Genomic DNA, 14,016 nt, shown 5'->3' on the forward strand with positions numbered 1-14,016 from the left:
ACAAGCACCGCACAGCAGACACGCACAGTGATGAGTTACTCTCCTCTGGTGTTGGTGGAAACCAAAAAGCTTTTTCATGTCATGAAGCAAAATACTGGGGAAATTAACATTTTGACCCGATGATGGAGCATTTTAAATTACTTTGCTTGAGTATTTCTACATCTCTCTTATGACTGATCTTACTTAGAAACTGAATAGAAGAATCCTTGAGTTTTCTTTACCTTTACAGGCATCTCCAATCTGTCACTGTCCTGCATGTTTTAGGTTTCTCCCTGCGCCAACACACCTGAGTCTAATGCTCTGCTCGTTATCAAGCAGCTGAAGCTTGTCCCAGGTTTGATAACCATTAGACTGCAGGAGCAGGAGTGGAGATGCCTGCCTTAGAAGGAGCTGTTTATATCTGTGCACAAGAAACATTTTTAACCCACGATTTGTTTGCGTGAATATAATTTGTTCTTTCAATATTGGGTTACCTAGTCTATGTGCTAACTGGCTAACTAGCGTCTTGAACCATCCTGTTGGTCTTCTTGTTTCCCTGGTTATGAATGACGAGTGCGGACTACTGCCACCTGCTGGTATGAGGAGTTATTTCCTCTGACGCAGGCACAAAATGTATGCTACTTGTTCGACAGCTGTAGTCTTTGTGGTGTATTCAAGCTGCACTTTTTGGAGCAAAACACAACAGTTGTTCTTCAACGCCACCAGTTCTTTGAAGTCGGCTTGGTACACGCGGGAGAAGTTTCAGTTACAATCTACGACTTCACTGCTAGATGCCACTAAATCCTACGCACTGAGGGTCTTTTTCCAGCACTGCCTGAGGGGAACGTGAGTTTGTACAACATTTGCAAATGGGAGAAGTTACCCTCCAGGGCTTTCTCACAGAAATGTGTTTAGGTTTGAGAAAAGATGATGGTTTTGGTTAAAATCTAGCCCCCACCACAGCAATTTCCTGGTTGATCCAACAAGGGAGTGCCAAAAATTGCAGTTCGCCGAGTCGTCAGTTTCTCATTGACCCCCATGTTATACAGGCCGTTATCACAGTATAATTAAACATATTTAGGTTTGGTACAAAAGTCTGGATGTTTAGGTTCAGGCTAGTTTTTATTTTATTGGAGGTTAAAGTTTAAGAATTATTAGGGGCTCGGTCCTTTTGAGTGACAGCTAGCCGCTGGCCCTAACTTCTCCTCGGAGGTAAAGGTCAGCCAGATGGACGTACACCCCCCCCCCCCCCCCCCAACTTCACATACATGCCCTTATTTGGTAAGAGGAACTGAGGTGGAGTTAAATTTTGACAAGACGGCAAGGACGTTTGGATCAAGTTGAGAGAACGACCTCGACGGAGATGCTACGTCCATTTTTTTTTACAGTCTTTGGTTAAAATAGACCCTTTCCTGAAGGCTAGCTCATGTTATGTGCACCGTATAATAATATCCACAAATGGGTATGGGGCTAAAGGCTAAAGTCAGGTTGGTCAATATAAATAAAGGGGATATATGTTTCCTCAGGGACCATGAATGACTGTAAAGATTTCAATGGCAATCCATCCAATAGATTTTGCGGTAAGTCTGTCTTACTTTTATGTGGTACAGATGATGCACAAAAAACTGTCGCCACCAGAATTCATGAGCCGTTGTTAAACATAATGTGATGAAACAGATGAAAGTGAGAGATAGCTACTGTAGTTCATGTTCTGACAGAGGAAGGAAAGAGAGAGACGGAGAGGCAGAAAACCGGGGCAACTATAAATAGCACCTTAATGATGAGGCGAGAGAGGAAAGGCCACAGAGACACAGAGAGGATGGAGAGACACAGAGGGCCAAAGAACGACACACCACCTTCAACAACGTATCCTTCACAACCCAAAAATTGTTCTTTTATTCATTACTCAAACAACTGAAGTCAGAAACAACCAACGCATGTGCAACACAGCCATGAACAGAATCGCAGTAATAAACCCCAAGAGAACCACGTGTACACAGGTCATTGTTGGCTCTTTGAAACCAACCAACCCGTCGCATTTACAAGCTCAAAAACAAACAAACAAAAACATTTCAATGAAGAACACATCTCCCAGCTGTGTAGTAAACCGCTGTGTTTTTTTTAACCACAGAAGAAGAGTCCCGTCAGAAAGCACACAGGTAGATGAAGCCTAGCGCTGTATAGACTAGATATGCTAGGGACTCTATTGAACTGACACACACTCACTGCCAGAGCCCTCTGTACAATAATAATACTAAAATAAGCTTCTGTGCTTCATTTACTCTTTTAACACTGAAATATCACTGATTTAAATTCATAAGGACACCGCCTGTACTTATCAAACGGCTAAATTTTAGGCTTGTAAGTTAAAAGTAGAAAAGAAATCTAACTTTTTCTTCTCCTGCTCGCTTAAAATACACTTAAATACAAACTGTTTGACATGATGTGATGCTTATTTTCAAGTTTTTAAAAAGAATTAGATGAAAATATGAACACCAATATGATAAATGTAGCTAAAGCAACAGCCAGAAGCTAGTTAGCTTAGCTTAGCAACAGGGAGACACAGCTAGCCTGCTTCTATCCAAAGGTAATACAATTAACTTTTAAAGCTCACTAACATGTTATATATATCTCTTTTCTTCAAATATTTACAAAAATTGAAGTGTAAAAACAACAATATTGCGGTGACAGAGCCAGGCTAGCTATTTCTTCCAGTTTTCTGTCTCTATGCTAAGCTAAACTAAGCTAAACTAAGCTAACGTCTCTTGGCTGTAGCTTCATATTTAGCGCACAGACATGAGAGTGGTATCGATCTTCTCATCTAACTCTCGGCAAGACAGGGAATAAGCACTTTTTCCACAAAGCAGAACAATTAATAAAAACAATTTGAATTTAATGTTCTTGAATTTAATTCTGTTAAATTGGTTAAAAGAGTAGAAAGATGTCGGAAGTAGGCTCCAGAAACAGGTGATCGCACACCTTCTGAGACATGTTTTTGGATTGTTTATACTAGATATTCTTATTCATAATAAATTATTTTATTATCTGAAGCGATAAGAATGATTCAGTCTTTATTGAATAAGTTTTAGCTGAAAAAATGGATAGTTCTGTAAATAATAAACAAGCAAATTGTTAGTAAACCCTGGTCTCTGATTGGCTGTTCCTGCTCTGAGCAAAGCAACATGTGATGAATCAAGTAATAATTATTAAATAGGACAAAGTCACTTAATTAATGTTTTAAAAAATAAATCTTTTTTTACTATTAAGTTGTCTTTAAGGAGCGTAATTAAGTGTTGTTTTTAGAAGTTTGATAAATACATGCCCTTAAGTACTTAATATTATACATGAGTGATAATCAGATGCAATGGCAATAATAATAATAATATTAATAATAATACTATATAAACTACAGAACAAACTGCATTTATACTTAATTTGTGTTCATTGTCAACAAACATCATTTTTAATATCTTTGTATAATTCTTTTAAAAATAGCGTCATCATAGGGACCAAGAGAGAAAAAAGAGGGGGAAATATTAATAGGTCCGATAACTCGCGTGGACAGGAGAAAAACAGAGAGGACAGACTTCACAGAGCGGAAAGTGCTACAATACAGTATAGGCATTAATATTTTCTCTCTGTCCTATTGGAAACATTCATTTTCAGTTCCTCCCGTTACTCCAGAAGCCTCATATAACTGTCATACAGTAACGTTACGGCCATGTTGGCTCTTATTAACAACAGCACACTCGCTGCTACACTACGGAGACTTTACCCATATGAAAATGAACCCTGACTCATTGTGTTACAACAGTGAAACAACGTTATAGGAGCTCACAGCCGCACATCTAGCCTCGATATTTAAGACAAATGGAAACAAACTGAGGATGACATGCAGGGTTATGTTGCCTCATAAGTCTAACGTTGCACTAAAGTTTCACACACAGTGTCTGAGATATTAAATAGTTAAGAGATGTGCAACACAAAATAGGCCAAAACACTCCTAAAATACTCGCGGAAACAATATTTGCAAACCTAAGATTCAAATACTTCTCTAAATGGTTTCCTTTTCTTGTTTTGACAGCTTGTTTGAAAAATACTGTACCACACACTTGTAGAAATATTCCCACCAACAGCTGGGAGACAAGCTATTATTGCACTAGACGCCCCATTAGCTTAAATTTATATTTATCATGCACTATAAGAACTATGAATGTAAGCAGCTGGTTACTACAAAGTGCATCATCATCGGAGATCAAATTTAAGCCAATTTTTAAAGTGTCAGATAGCTGCAACAAGCTGGTGATATACTGTAAATTAAAGCAGATAAAGGTCGATGCATGGGTAGATATTGAATAAATTATTAAATAACACTTTTTAAACAAATCAACAGACGTATAATTTAATAAGTTATGTATCATCTCATCCAGCTAAAATGCCCATGTAACATACAAACAGCCAATCTCAATAAATACTCTGTGTTTGGTTACATTAGACACTCTGTCAGTCCATTTGGTGTGTTAAATGTGTATTGATCAGTCTCTGTCAACAATAATACTACTCTGTAAATCATCACTGTTTCAACATGGCACTTCTTTTTTGTATACTTGTACTTTTAAGACTAAAATGTGCATTTAACTATCCTAAAAATAACTGTGCGTGGGCCCATTTAGTAGATTTAGTTGTTGGAATATTCAGAACTGAACCCCACGGAGACCTATCCTCTCATCTAACTACATCATCCGTATGAATAAATCAGTGTTAAATGAATTGTTAATACAAGGAGCTTTGTTTCCCTCTTGCAGCTCATATCTGAGTGCAAATATACTGGGACTCGCTTCACAGCTGCTCGTGTTTGGTGTTTGAACATCAGCTGTGATTTGTTGTTTTTATTCGTCGGAGTGTGTTTGATGCCAGCAGGTTAGGTCAGAGCTGTGTGTGTGTGTGTGTGTGTGTGTGTGTGTGTGTGTGTGTGTGTGTGTGTGTGTGTGTGTGTGTGTGTGTGTGTGTGTGTGTGTGTGTGTGTGTGTGTGTGTGTGTGTGTGTGTGTGTGTGTGTGTGTGTGTGTGTGTGTGTGTGTGTGTGTGTGTGTGTGTGTGTGTGTGTGTGGCTGTAGACAGAGGGCCAGCAATGCAGTATGCAGTATCAGTTTGTGTGCATTCTCAGTGCACCTATTTCCTCCAAACGATTGAGAGTAGTTATCTAGCTAATATATGCCATGATTTCCCGTCTGTCTGACACTGCGTGGAGTTACGGATCCCAGTCGTCGTCGTGGTGCTGCGAGGCGATGATGACTACCACGGTGAGGATGGTGCACAGCACAATGGAGGCGATGCCAACAGCCAGGCTGATGAAGGAGAAGTTGCGTGCCTCACGGGAGGCTATTTCCGCCGTCACCATGTCCCCTCTGGCTACCGCCGTGCGCACCTAAGTGATGCAGGAGGGAGGGGACGGGTGTGTGGGAGAGAGGAGAAATTAGAAAATGTGTTATGTAACAAGAAGATGCACGAGTGGGAGTAGGAGAGAGTCTAAAACACCATGAATGGATCGATTTTCCTGCAGCATAGCCTGAATGTGCAGAAAGAGGCCACTCCACTGAACATTAACTCACCATAACAACATACACAGCTCAGACCGGTGGGTCCATGCCTTGTCAGCTCAACTTAACTCAAAGCCAGCTGAGCAGGCCCAGAGGAAAAAATCCATTCTATCCCGCTGCACCGACCATGGAGCGGTTACGTAATGTGGTCTGTTGTGTGCATGTTGGTCAACACAGTCTGCCGTTACAGAGGCAAACAACAGGCATCATGAGGTATGAGAGCCACCAGACTGAGCCTTAACATTTCTCACATCACGCTCGACTTAACTTGACCACGATGCCAAACTGGGCCTTTTAATGCAAAGGTCGTATAGATGACATCGCTGAAAGTGTGCACTTTGAGTGTAATGGAGGTGCACTGACCCAAGATAAATTCTCTTTAAATGTGTATTATAAGACCCGCGGTGGCAGGCTCGTTCTGCTAGTGCCCTTTTTTCCAGATTCTGCATAATTTAAAAGTATTAAAGAGCCAAACTTAAAGCTTATTTTGAGCAGTGAAACAGTGGTTAGAGCAATCGCCCCATGTAAAGAGGCTGAAGGTCCTTGAGGCAGTGGTCGCGGGTTTGACTCCGACCTGCGGCCCTTTGCTGCGTGTCTCCCCCTCTCTCTCACCCCATTTCCTGTCAGTCCTTTATAACAAAGGCTTGAAAAACTGCCAAAAAATAATGATGTTTCTAGCCTTTTTCCCCAAAAAGGTTCCTATGTTCCCCATTCACATACAAAACGGGGAACCTGGGGACCATAGGTACACTCCCGTGGAGTAATGGCGTCCTGAGCGTGGAATGAAGTCTCTCTCTCATCTGTGTGATGTAATCTGAGTTTCTCTGTTTGTTTGTTTTGATAGATGGTCTGGACGTGCGTGCCTGTTAGAAACCACTTCCCCCTTTTGTTACGTTTTACAGAAAAAACCTCAGTGTGACTAAAATAAGTGTGATCTATATCATCATACTTTTCTCCGTACTTTTTTTTCATCACGCTGTCATTTTAAAAGGTGAGTGCATTTCTGAAAATAAAATGAAAGGTAAAATGACTCTAAGATGCACTTAGAGTACAAAGTCTCCCAGGTAAAAGCGACATTATGCTAATAAATCAAAGATCAAAAGATATGGAAAAAGTGGTATTAACCTGCACTGCTTTGATGATCGCAATGATGCCTGTTGGCCAGAAGCAGCAGACGGTGGTGAGCACGGCGATGGGCAGGTAATCGTGTGGTGGTCGGCGGTCCATTAGAGTGATGCTGGGTGGCATTTGCATGGGATGAATCTGGCCCGGGGGGATCCCTGGGTGGCCTCCCCCGGCGGGCATGTAGGGTTGACCCTGAACAGAGGAGGAGAAATAGTCAGAGAGTAAGTCCTTGCAGCTTACGAAGCACTTTGCACTCAAAAAACGCAGGAACAAGGTGAGGACAGCAGCATGAGCACAGTTTCTTTTATTAAAGAGTCGTGCATGCATCAGCAGCGTAGCCGTAAAACCCTGTGATTCATTTGCAAGATGATGCAGTGCAGATTTTAGTCTCGACAGTGCTTTCCCACAATCCTGCAGTCCTGTACACAAGACTTTATGCTTACAGACATAAATCACACTAGTGGGGATTTAAAATATGTATCTAACTAAAATGTAAGGAGCGTCTGTCCGTCTGTGTCTTCACACTTGGCGGGTGTTTAACTGACGACCCAAAGAAGTTCAGTGTCGAGTTCGAGCTCACTAGATCTACACGACAAATTTTTTATTTTCATTTTTTAGCAGAAATCTCCAGTATGATTAAATAATTAACTACTCATATTTTATGACTGTAGCAGCAATTTCTGCCTATATATATATATATATATATATATATATATATATATATATATATATATATATATATATGTATGTATATATACACAGACCCGTGTACAGAAGTCCTGACTGCTCGTTAAAAAGCACAGTTTCTGATTCAGGGCTGTGTGCATTTCTCTGTGGATTGAGAGAGATTCGATACTTTCAAAGTATTTATATAGCACCTCGACTTGCTTCATAATCAGAAAAGACTTTTATAATATGGGAACTTCAAAGGCTCTGGCAAGCAAATGTAGTCATATTCTTGTTGTTTTTAGTCTCAGTGTCTTATGTAAATCATTTTAAATCAGGCTGTGTTTGAAATGTGTCATTCAAAACTGTAATGCAGATTAGCTGATCCTATAAAAGCAGTGATATTTGTCTATTCAGTGAATATTCAACTGGATGCCCATGTATCTGTCTGTCCTAAAAAAAAAACATTACAAACATTGCTGCAAAGATTTTAGAATAATTCTCGTATTTAAAACAAAAATTGAAATTGTAAGAGAGTCTCTGATGTTTAACAACATGATCACCAGAGACAAAATTCAACTGTCAATCTATCTGGTAACAATTACGTGTTTTTATTAAGGAAATTCCTCTGAAAATCAACACTTATTACAAACTGTACACAACCTACTGAGATGTTTTCCCTATAATTAGCACCAAATAACATTTCCTACAAACATCCTAGTAAATTATTAGGAAACCATGGACCTGTAAAACAAAGTGTGTAGGATGGAAAACATAGTTACACATGACATGAGGTGGAAAATGTAAAGTATGTTGAAAAGAGACTGGTGTAACGCTGCTGCAGCCTGATGTCAGACCTGTGAAATCTTAAACAGCACATTACACCTCTCTGACTCACCGACGCCATGGGGTAGACGGGCACGTAAGCTGTGCAGGGCTGCAGCTGAAGCGGGTAGCCCGGGTGGAGGTATCCTACAGGGGCGTGAGGCATAGTGCCTCCGGGGGCCTGCGTCTGGACCGTGTAGCCCTGCGGGGCCCCCTGTGGACCCAGCGGGCCGCAGTGGAACTGGGTTTCTTGGAGATATCCCTCTGATCCCGGAGGAGGAGGCGGAGGAGGGTAGTTGGGTTGGGTGCCGGGTGCAGGCTGCATGTTGTGGTGCTGGGGTGCATTTGGGTCTTGTGGGCCGGGGAGGTACGGAGGAGGCTGCATGGTCTGACGGCCAGAGTCATCGAGACCTGAGAGATAAAGAAGAAGAACAAGACAGAAATGAGAACAAAGCAGGTAGGAGAGGAATCACAAATAGAAAAAGCAGAGGAAGAACAATAACAGAAACAGATGTGAGAGTGAGCGCGTGTTATCTAACTCGAGCAGTTACGTGTTTGTCCGCATGTTGAACGCCTCATATCTTGCAATTACACAGAGCACAGCTCCTCAGCGAGACTTCAAACAGCATCCACAAAGACAGAAAACCTGTGTAGTCTGTGTGCTAATGATGACAGTGATCGACATTTTCACCTCCACAGAAGAAAGGCCTTTTTCCTCTCCTCCTTTCAAAACAATGTGTATTAGCGGCTAGAAATGTGGCATTTCGGAGATAGAGAACTTGATCTGATGGTTTGTCCGTCTGTGTGAAGCCTCCGTCTGCGTTTGAACAGTTCATGCTCACACCTTTGCTCCCTTTGTGTTTGTTTAACAGTGAAAAAGACTGATGGGGCGTCGTGTTCTCACAGGGAAGTGGCCGAGGGTACGGTAATCCAGTTTGACAGTGACATGAGGAGGGAGGAGGAAGACAAGATGGAGATAGATGGAGGTGAGGATGAAGGAGGAAGGATTTGATGGGACAGGGAAGGAGAGCATGGAGGCAGTCAGAGAGCAGCTGAGTGATGAGGGATGACGACTTGTGCTCGGGGAGCGACTTTACGTAACAGTGCCCGGGTCTGTCACAGGCAGGAAGTGAGCCAAAAACAGACAGGAGGGGAAAGGAGCGAGCACGAGGGGAGGGACACCTTTCGAAAGGGCATGGCGAGCAGCTTGGCAAACACGAGGGACAAAACACATGTTGGTGTTTCTCCATTTGAAGGAACCCAAAATATGTCAAGAAGTACTAAACAGAAGAAAGAAGCTAAGGAGTGGTGGAGTCACAGTGCAAATACAGCAACATGAGACAGTGAAATGTCAGAAACATTGGCTTTAAATGACACTTGTGATACAGCAGGTCGTGCATCCTACACAGGTTGGACAAGGATCCACTTCAGTGTGATTGGCACACAACGGGGCCGTTAACTACCGGGTAATTGTTATGCATTGATCTCGGGTTGAGACCCAGGTCGTGAACCGTCATGACCATTAAACCACGTTGACTGGTTTCTATAGAGTGTAGAGGTCCCGCCCCTTCCGCTAGACCCCCATGGGACCTCTGAGATCGTAAAAATGAATGGGTCTCAATGGAGATAGTCTAATTATTTGCTGGTCCCAGTCGTTTTATGCCCCAAATTAGAAATATGTTGTTTTTGGATTTAGATCCTTTTCATGTCAAGAGTTTGTTTATTGTGCAAATGTTCAGTTCAAGGCTGTACAGTGTGTTTTGTTCCTAAATGTTCCCACTCCAGCAGGTACGGCTATTCCTTCTTTCGTTTCCCGTCCGATGTGAAGCCTAGAAATGGCTGGCTCAATCTGACCAGGTAAGAGTGACTTGTAGGCTTTGAAGTTCAGATTTGGTAAGTTTGACTTGAGAGTCCACACTCCAGAGGACGGGAGGACGCAGTACGGCTTTTAATGTGAAATGCATTCTGGGATACCTGACTGTCTGAAGTCCACACAAGTCACCGCAGATGCATCCTCGACAAAATGGGCGGAGCAAGTCACATCCGGGCATTTTTGGACCGTACTTGGCGAGTACTTGGACTATTGAATTACAACAGTGCTTGGGCTGCGACTGATGACGTTTCAAAAGTCCACGAGAAAACAAGTGAAGACAAGGTTGAGAAACGGCTATCGAGTACCAAGCGTGGGTGGTGACGTAAGTAATTCGCGTTGAGAGCAGCGAAGAATTCACAAAGAGGCCTCAGACAAAAACCTACCATTATCAAACTTCTTCACCATAAATCGTATTTTTTTTGCATGAAAAAATATCTTTAAATACACAAACAACATAATAATTCACGGCACAATTCAAACCAGAACATGTTTTTTTTTATCAGCCATAAGAATGCATGCATCAGGACTTTATATCAAGGTCCCATGCAGCGGAAATACAAAGGCGGGACTTTGGCTCTCTATTGACAAAAGAAGGGTAATCCAACTCTGGTTGTTGCTGTGAAAGACGTAACCATGCTCTGGAAATCGTCGTGTTTCCATCAAAGACTTTCTGTGTAGAACCTTCAGAACCTTAGGTTACGCATACACACTAGATCTGTTTTGCGTTTCCACCTTAGACGGTCCTCTTAAATGTAGGCGGCGTTGTTATCAGATGATTAGAGCCGTGGACACTATTACACTGAGAAACGAGCTGAAAAACCTTTTTAATTCATCACTGCTCCATATTGTTCTCATTGTACTTCCTCCTCATCGACATCTGCACCAATCACAGACTGCAGCGTTTCTAGCTCCACCCTTTGGTATCGGATCAGTGTGCGAGGTACCTTAACAGAGGGGTAACGTAAAAATGTGACAGGATGGAACGGTTTTATTGGTAACATCAACTTCTGACAATGGAAACGCAAAAGTAACTATTTTAATGTGAAACGAACAGAACTGAACTGAACTGCTTGGTGGAAATAAGGCTATTCACTCATTAATCAAAGTGAAATTACTCATTTAAATGTTTCTGGAGTTAATTTAACATTTGCTTTTTTGCTCCTCACTTAATAAGACTAAACTAGAAGCTTTAGGATTTAATTATAGGAACTGTCTACATTTCAGATGAACACTCGTCACTATATTAATATCTTAAAAAGAGGACTAATAGTCAGTACTGATCCAATTATAGCTGTAATGTTAATATTATAATTCCACACATTACTGATTATTTATTCATCACTAGTTTCTAAACTAAGTTTGAGTTGGTACAAATGTAGATTTTACCAGTCGGATTGGAAATACTGACATTTACAGAAACTAATGAAAACTAATTTGTTTGTTTGAGGTAAAAAGAAACACTTTGACTTGTTGCAGGAAAAAGAAATAACACGAATGAAAGCACAACCTACAGAGGTGCAGATCCAATGTCAGGATTGGGGGAAAAGCTATCGTTGTCCCATCATATCATGTATCACTGCTTACTTGTTATATTAGTAAATCATAATTTTAAGGGTCTCACGCATGTAATAACCCCCAGTTCTTCTCACCATCTTCCTTTTCTCCCAGTGTATAAATCTACTTTATGCATGATTAACTGATATGGATGAATATCAAAACATGAAGCTCTTTTTTAAAGCCTGCTCATCAGCTACTGTGTAAGGAACCATTCATTTGCGTTGTAGTGGAGGAGAGCTGAGAATTAATGTGGAGTCAGACATATATTACTATTCATTCCCCCATTTCAATCATTGAAAGTCTGAAAATACATTTGTTCAATTTTGAATAATTTAGGGTATTTTTATCGGGGAGGACGATTCATGTTTTTCAGAAATTGGAGGACATGTCCCCCCCGTCCCCCCGGCATCTGCACCCATGACGACCCAGTGTGTCAGCATACAGAAGACGCTTTTACTCCTACAGCCCAAATCTGTCTGAGAGGACAGTCTTTGTCTTTTTGTCTATTCAGGAACTTTAACTGGTGTACTAATCTGATTACAGTTACTAATCTAACTGATCATGTTTGTCATAATTATTATCATTTTCATATTCTATCACCTTAGCTGTGCCTGTTTCTACTATTCTGCTGTATTAACCGCCATAACATAAGAGTCATATTTACATTACTATAGATATTATTATAGTTACTGTTACTCTTTGGTTGCTTGCATCTCTGGAAGTGGGTCTGTCTCTCTGTCTTTTGTCCGTCTTTGTCTTTCCATCTTTCTCTCTCCTTTTCTTCCTCCCCAACCGGTGCAGACAGATGTGCGTCCTCCACAGAGCTGGGCTTGTCTGACCTTCCTGTCTGTTATAGGGAAGGTTTTCGTTGCCACCGTACTCTACGGGGGAATTGTTGGGTCTATGTAAATCATAAATAAGTCATAGAGTGTGGTCTTTACCTACTCTGTAAAGTGTCCTGAGATAACTTTTGTTATGATTTGGCACTATAAATGAAATTGAATTGAACTGAATTAATTATTATTAACAATTACACAATAAAGAAGAGGATAAGATACATTTTGTTGATGATAAGTAACAAGTAGAAATGTTCTAAAAGCATCTTGTACATCAGTTCCTGGTGACAAAATGATGAGCTCCTGTATTTAGCTCTTCAGTCGGTAAGAATAAATCCTGCAGGGCTTCATCTGTTGTTGTCATTTAACCCCAGGTTGGATGTAAATAGTATTATGTCACATACATAATACTCAGCATTACTGAATTTAGCATGGACCAAAAATGATTCCAACTCAGACATCTGCAACAATGTTCTGCATCCTCACACTTAACATTATGCTGTAGGCCTGCTGTGGTTCTTTTATTAGCATCATTGATGGATTATGAGCCACACAGGGTGGATTAACGCAGGAGGAGACGTCTGCCTTTTACAGTATCGATGCCAACTTTATGCGTTTCATTATGACCTTTATTCTTTTCTGCTTGAGCCCCATCATTAGCTGGGGCTTCCTAAAATAATGGAAGAAATAACAAAATTGCTTTTTTTTTGGCTTTAGTGCACCAGGATTATCATTAAGGCTGTCAAACACGCGCGTGTGAGGGCGTGCACGCGCAGAGGACACCCACACTGATGATGTCTGTGCAGGCCTGTGCGTAATGGTGATAAATTGGACACAAAGAGAAAGAAGAAATATAAATAATAAGCATAATTAACTCTCAGGTGACCGATCATATAAATATCATTAAAGTCATTAATTTTTAAGCATAAATAAATAAAAACATCCTACCTGAGATACAAATATAATCACATCAAGTCTAATAATGTCACTTTAAACTCTCTATTCCGCACCACGGTTATAATAAGAGGCCTTATGGTGCTTTTCCCTCCCCAGGCTGCACCCACACAGCGGTGCATCATGTACAGAAACAGCGCTGTGCAGAGAAACAGCGGATGGAGATGTTGATAAGAGAGAAAGGAGGAAAAAAAGATCTCGTCAGCCTGATGTGTATCCGCGGATCACACAAAAACGACGTCCGTTTAAACCTCACATCTCAAAGGAGTTAAGAAGAAGAAGAAGTGTTTCAGTTAGGCTGCAGAAATACACGCCACATGCAACACAATTAAAACCCCTCACCGTGTTTTTCCGACGACATGCCTTCCGATCTTCTGTGATGTATTTTTACTCCAAGCTCCTGCTGGAAGAAGAAAAAACCTCCTTTCGTGCGCGATGATGCAGACTTTTACTCCAAACCACCCATCCTCAAGATTTCTTCATGTTAAAAACACCCACGCTTGGATTATAATAATAACTTAAGGTGTTTTTGTTAAATATATATTTATATATTTAAATATAAAGTGAACCCAGTTGGCCTCCAGCGCTCCTCCTCTCCTCTG

The 14,016-nt window shown here is 41.1% G+C and overlaps 1 protein-coding gene across 1 annotated transcript; it reads right to left on the minus strand.

Annotated features, from left to right (window-relative positions):
- Window positions 1-5,131: 5,131 nt before the first annotated feature.
- On the minus strand, window positions 5,132-13,788 carry prrt1 (proline-rich transmembrane protein 1). The gene is made up of 4 exons (XM_083925759.1): window positions 13,757-13,788; window positions 8,268-8,605; window positions 6,704-6,895; window positions 5,132-5,406 (listed from the first exon to the last, which is right to left on the minus strand). Exons 1-4 carry the CDS (start codon window positions 13,773-13,775, stop codon window positions 5,230-5,232), a joined length of 726 nt encoding a protein of 241 aa, XP_083781885.1. The 5' UTR covers window positions 13,776-13,788; the 3' UTR covers window positions 5,132-5,229.
- Window positions 13,789-14,016: the final 228 nt, after the last annotated feature.

The sequence above is a fragment of the Echiichthys vipera genome, assembly GCF_963691815.1.
Source record: "Echiichthys vipera genome assembly, chromosome: 13".
Lineage (NCBI taxonomy): Eukaryota > Metazoa > Chordata > Actinopteri > Perciformes > Trachinidae > Echiichthys > Echiichthys vipera.

Bases quoted from the DNA above. Each gene is read 5' to 3' on its own strand.
- prrt1 (XM_083925759.1), bottom strand. The intron at 6,896-8,267 runs GTGAGTCAGAGA...TCCTCTGTTCAG, and splicing joins CCGTCTACCCCATGGCGTCG to GGTCAACCCTACATGCCCGC. The intron at 5,407-6,703 runs GTTAATACCACT...TGCATCACTTAG, and splicing joins CGATCATCAAAGCAGTGCAG to GTGCGCACGGCGGTAGCCAG.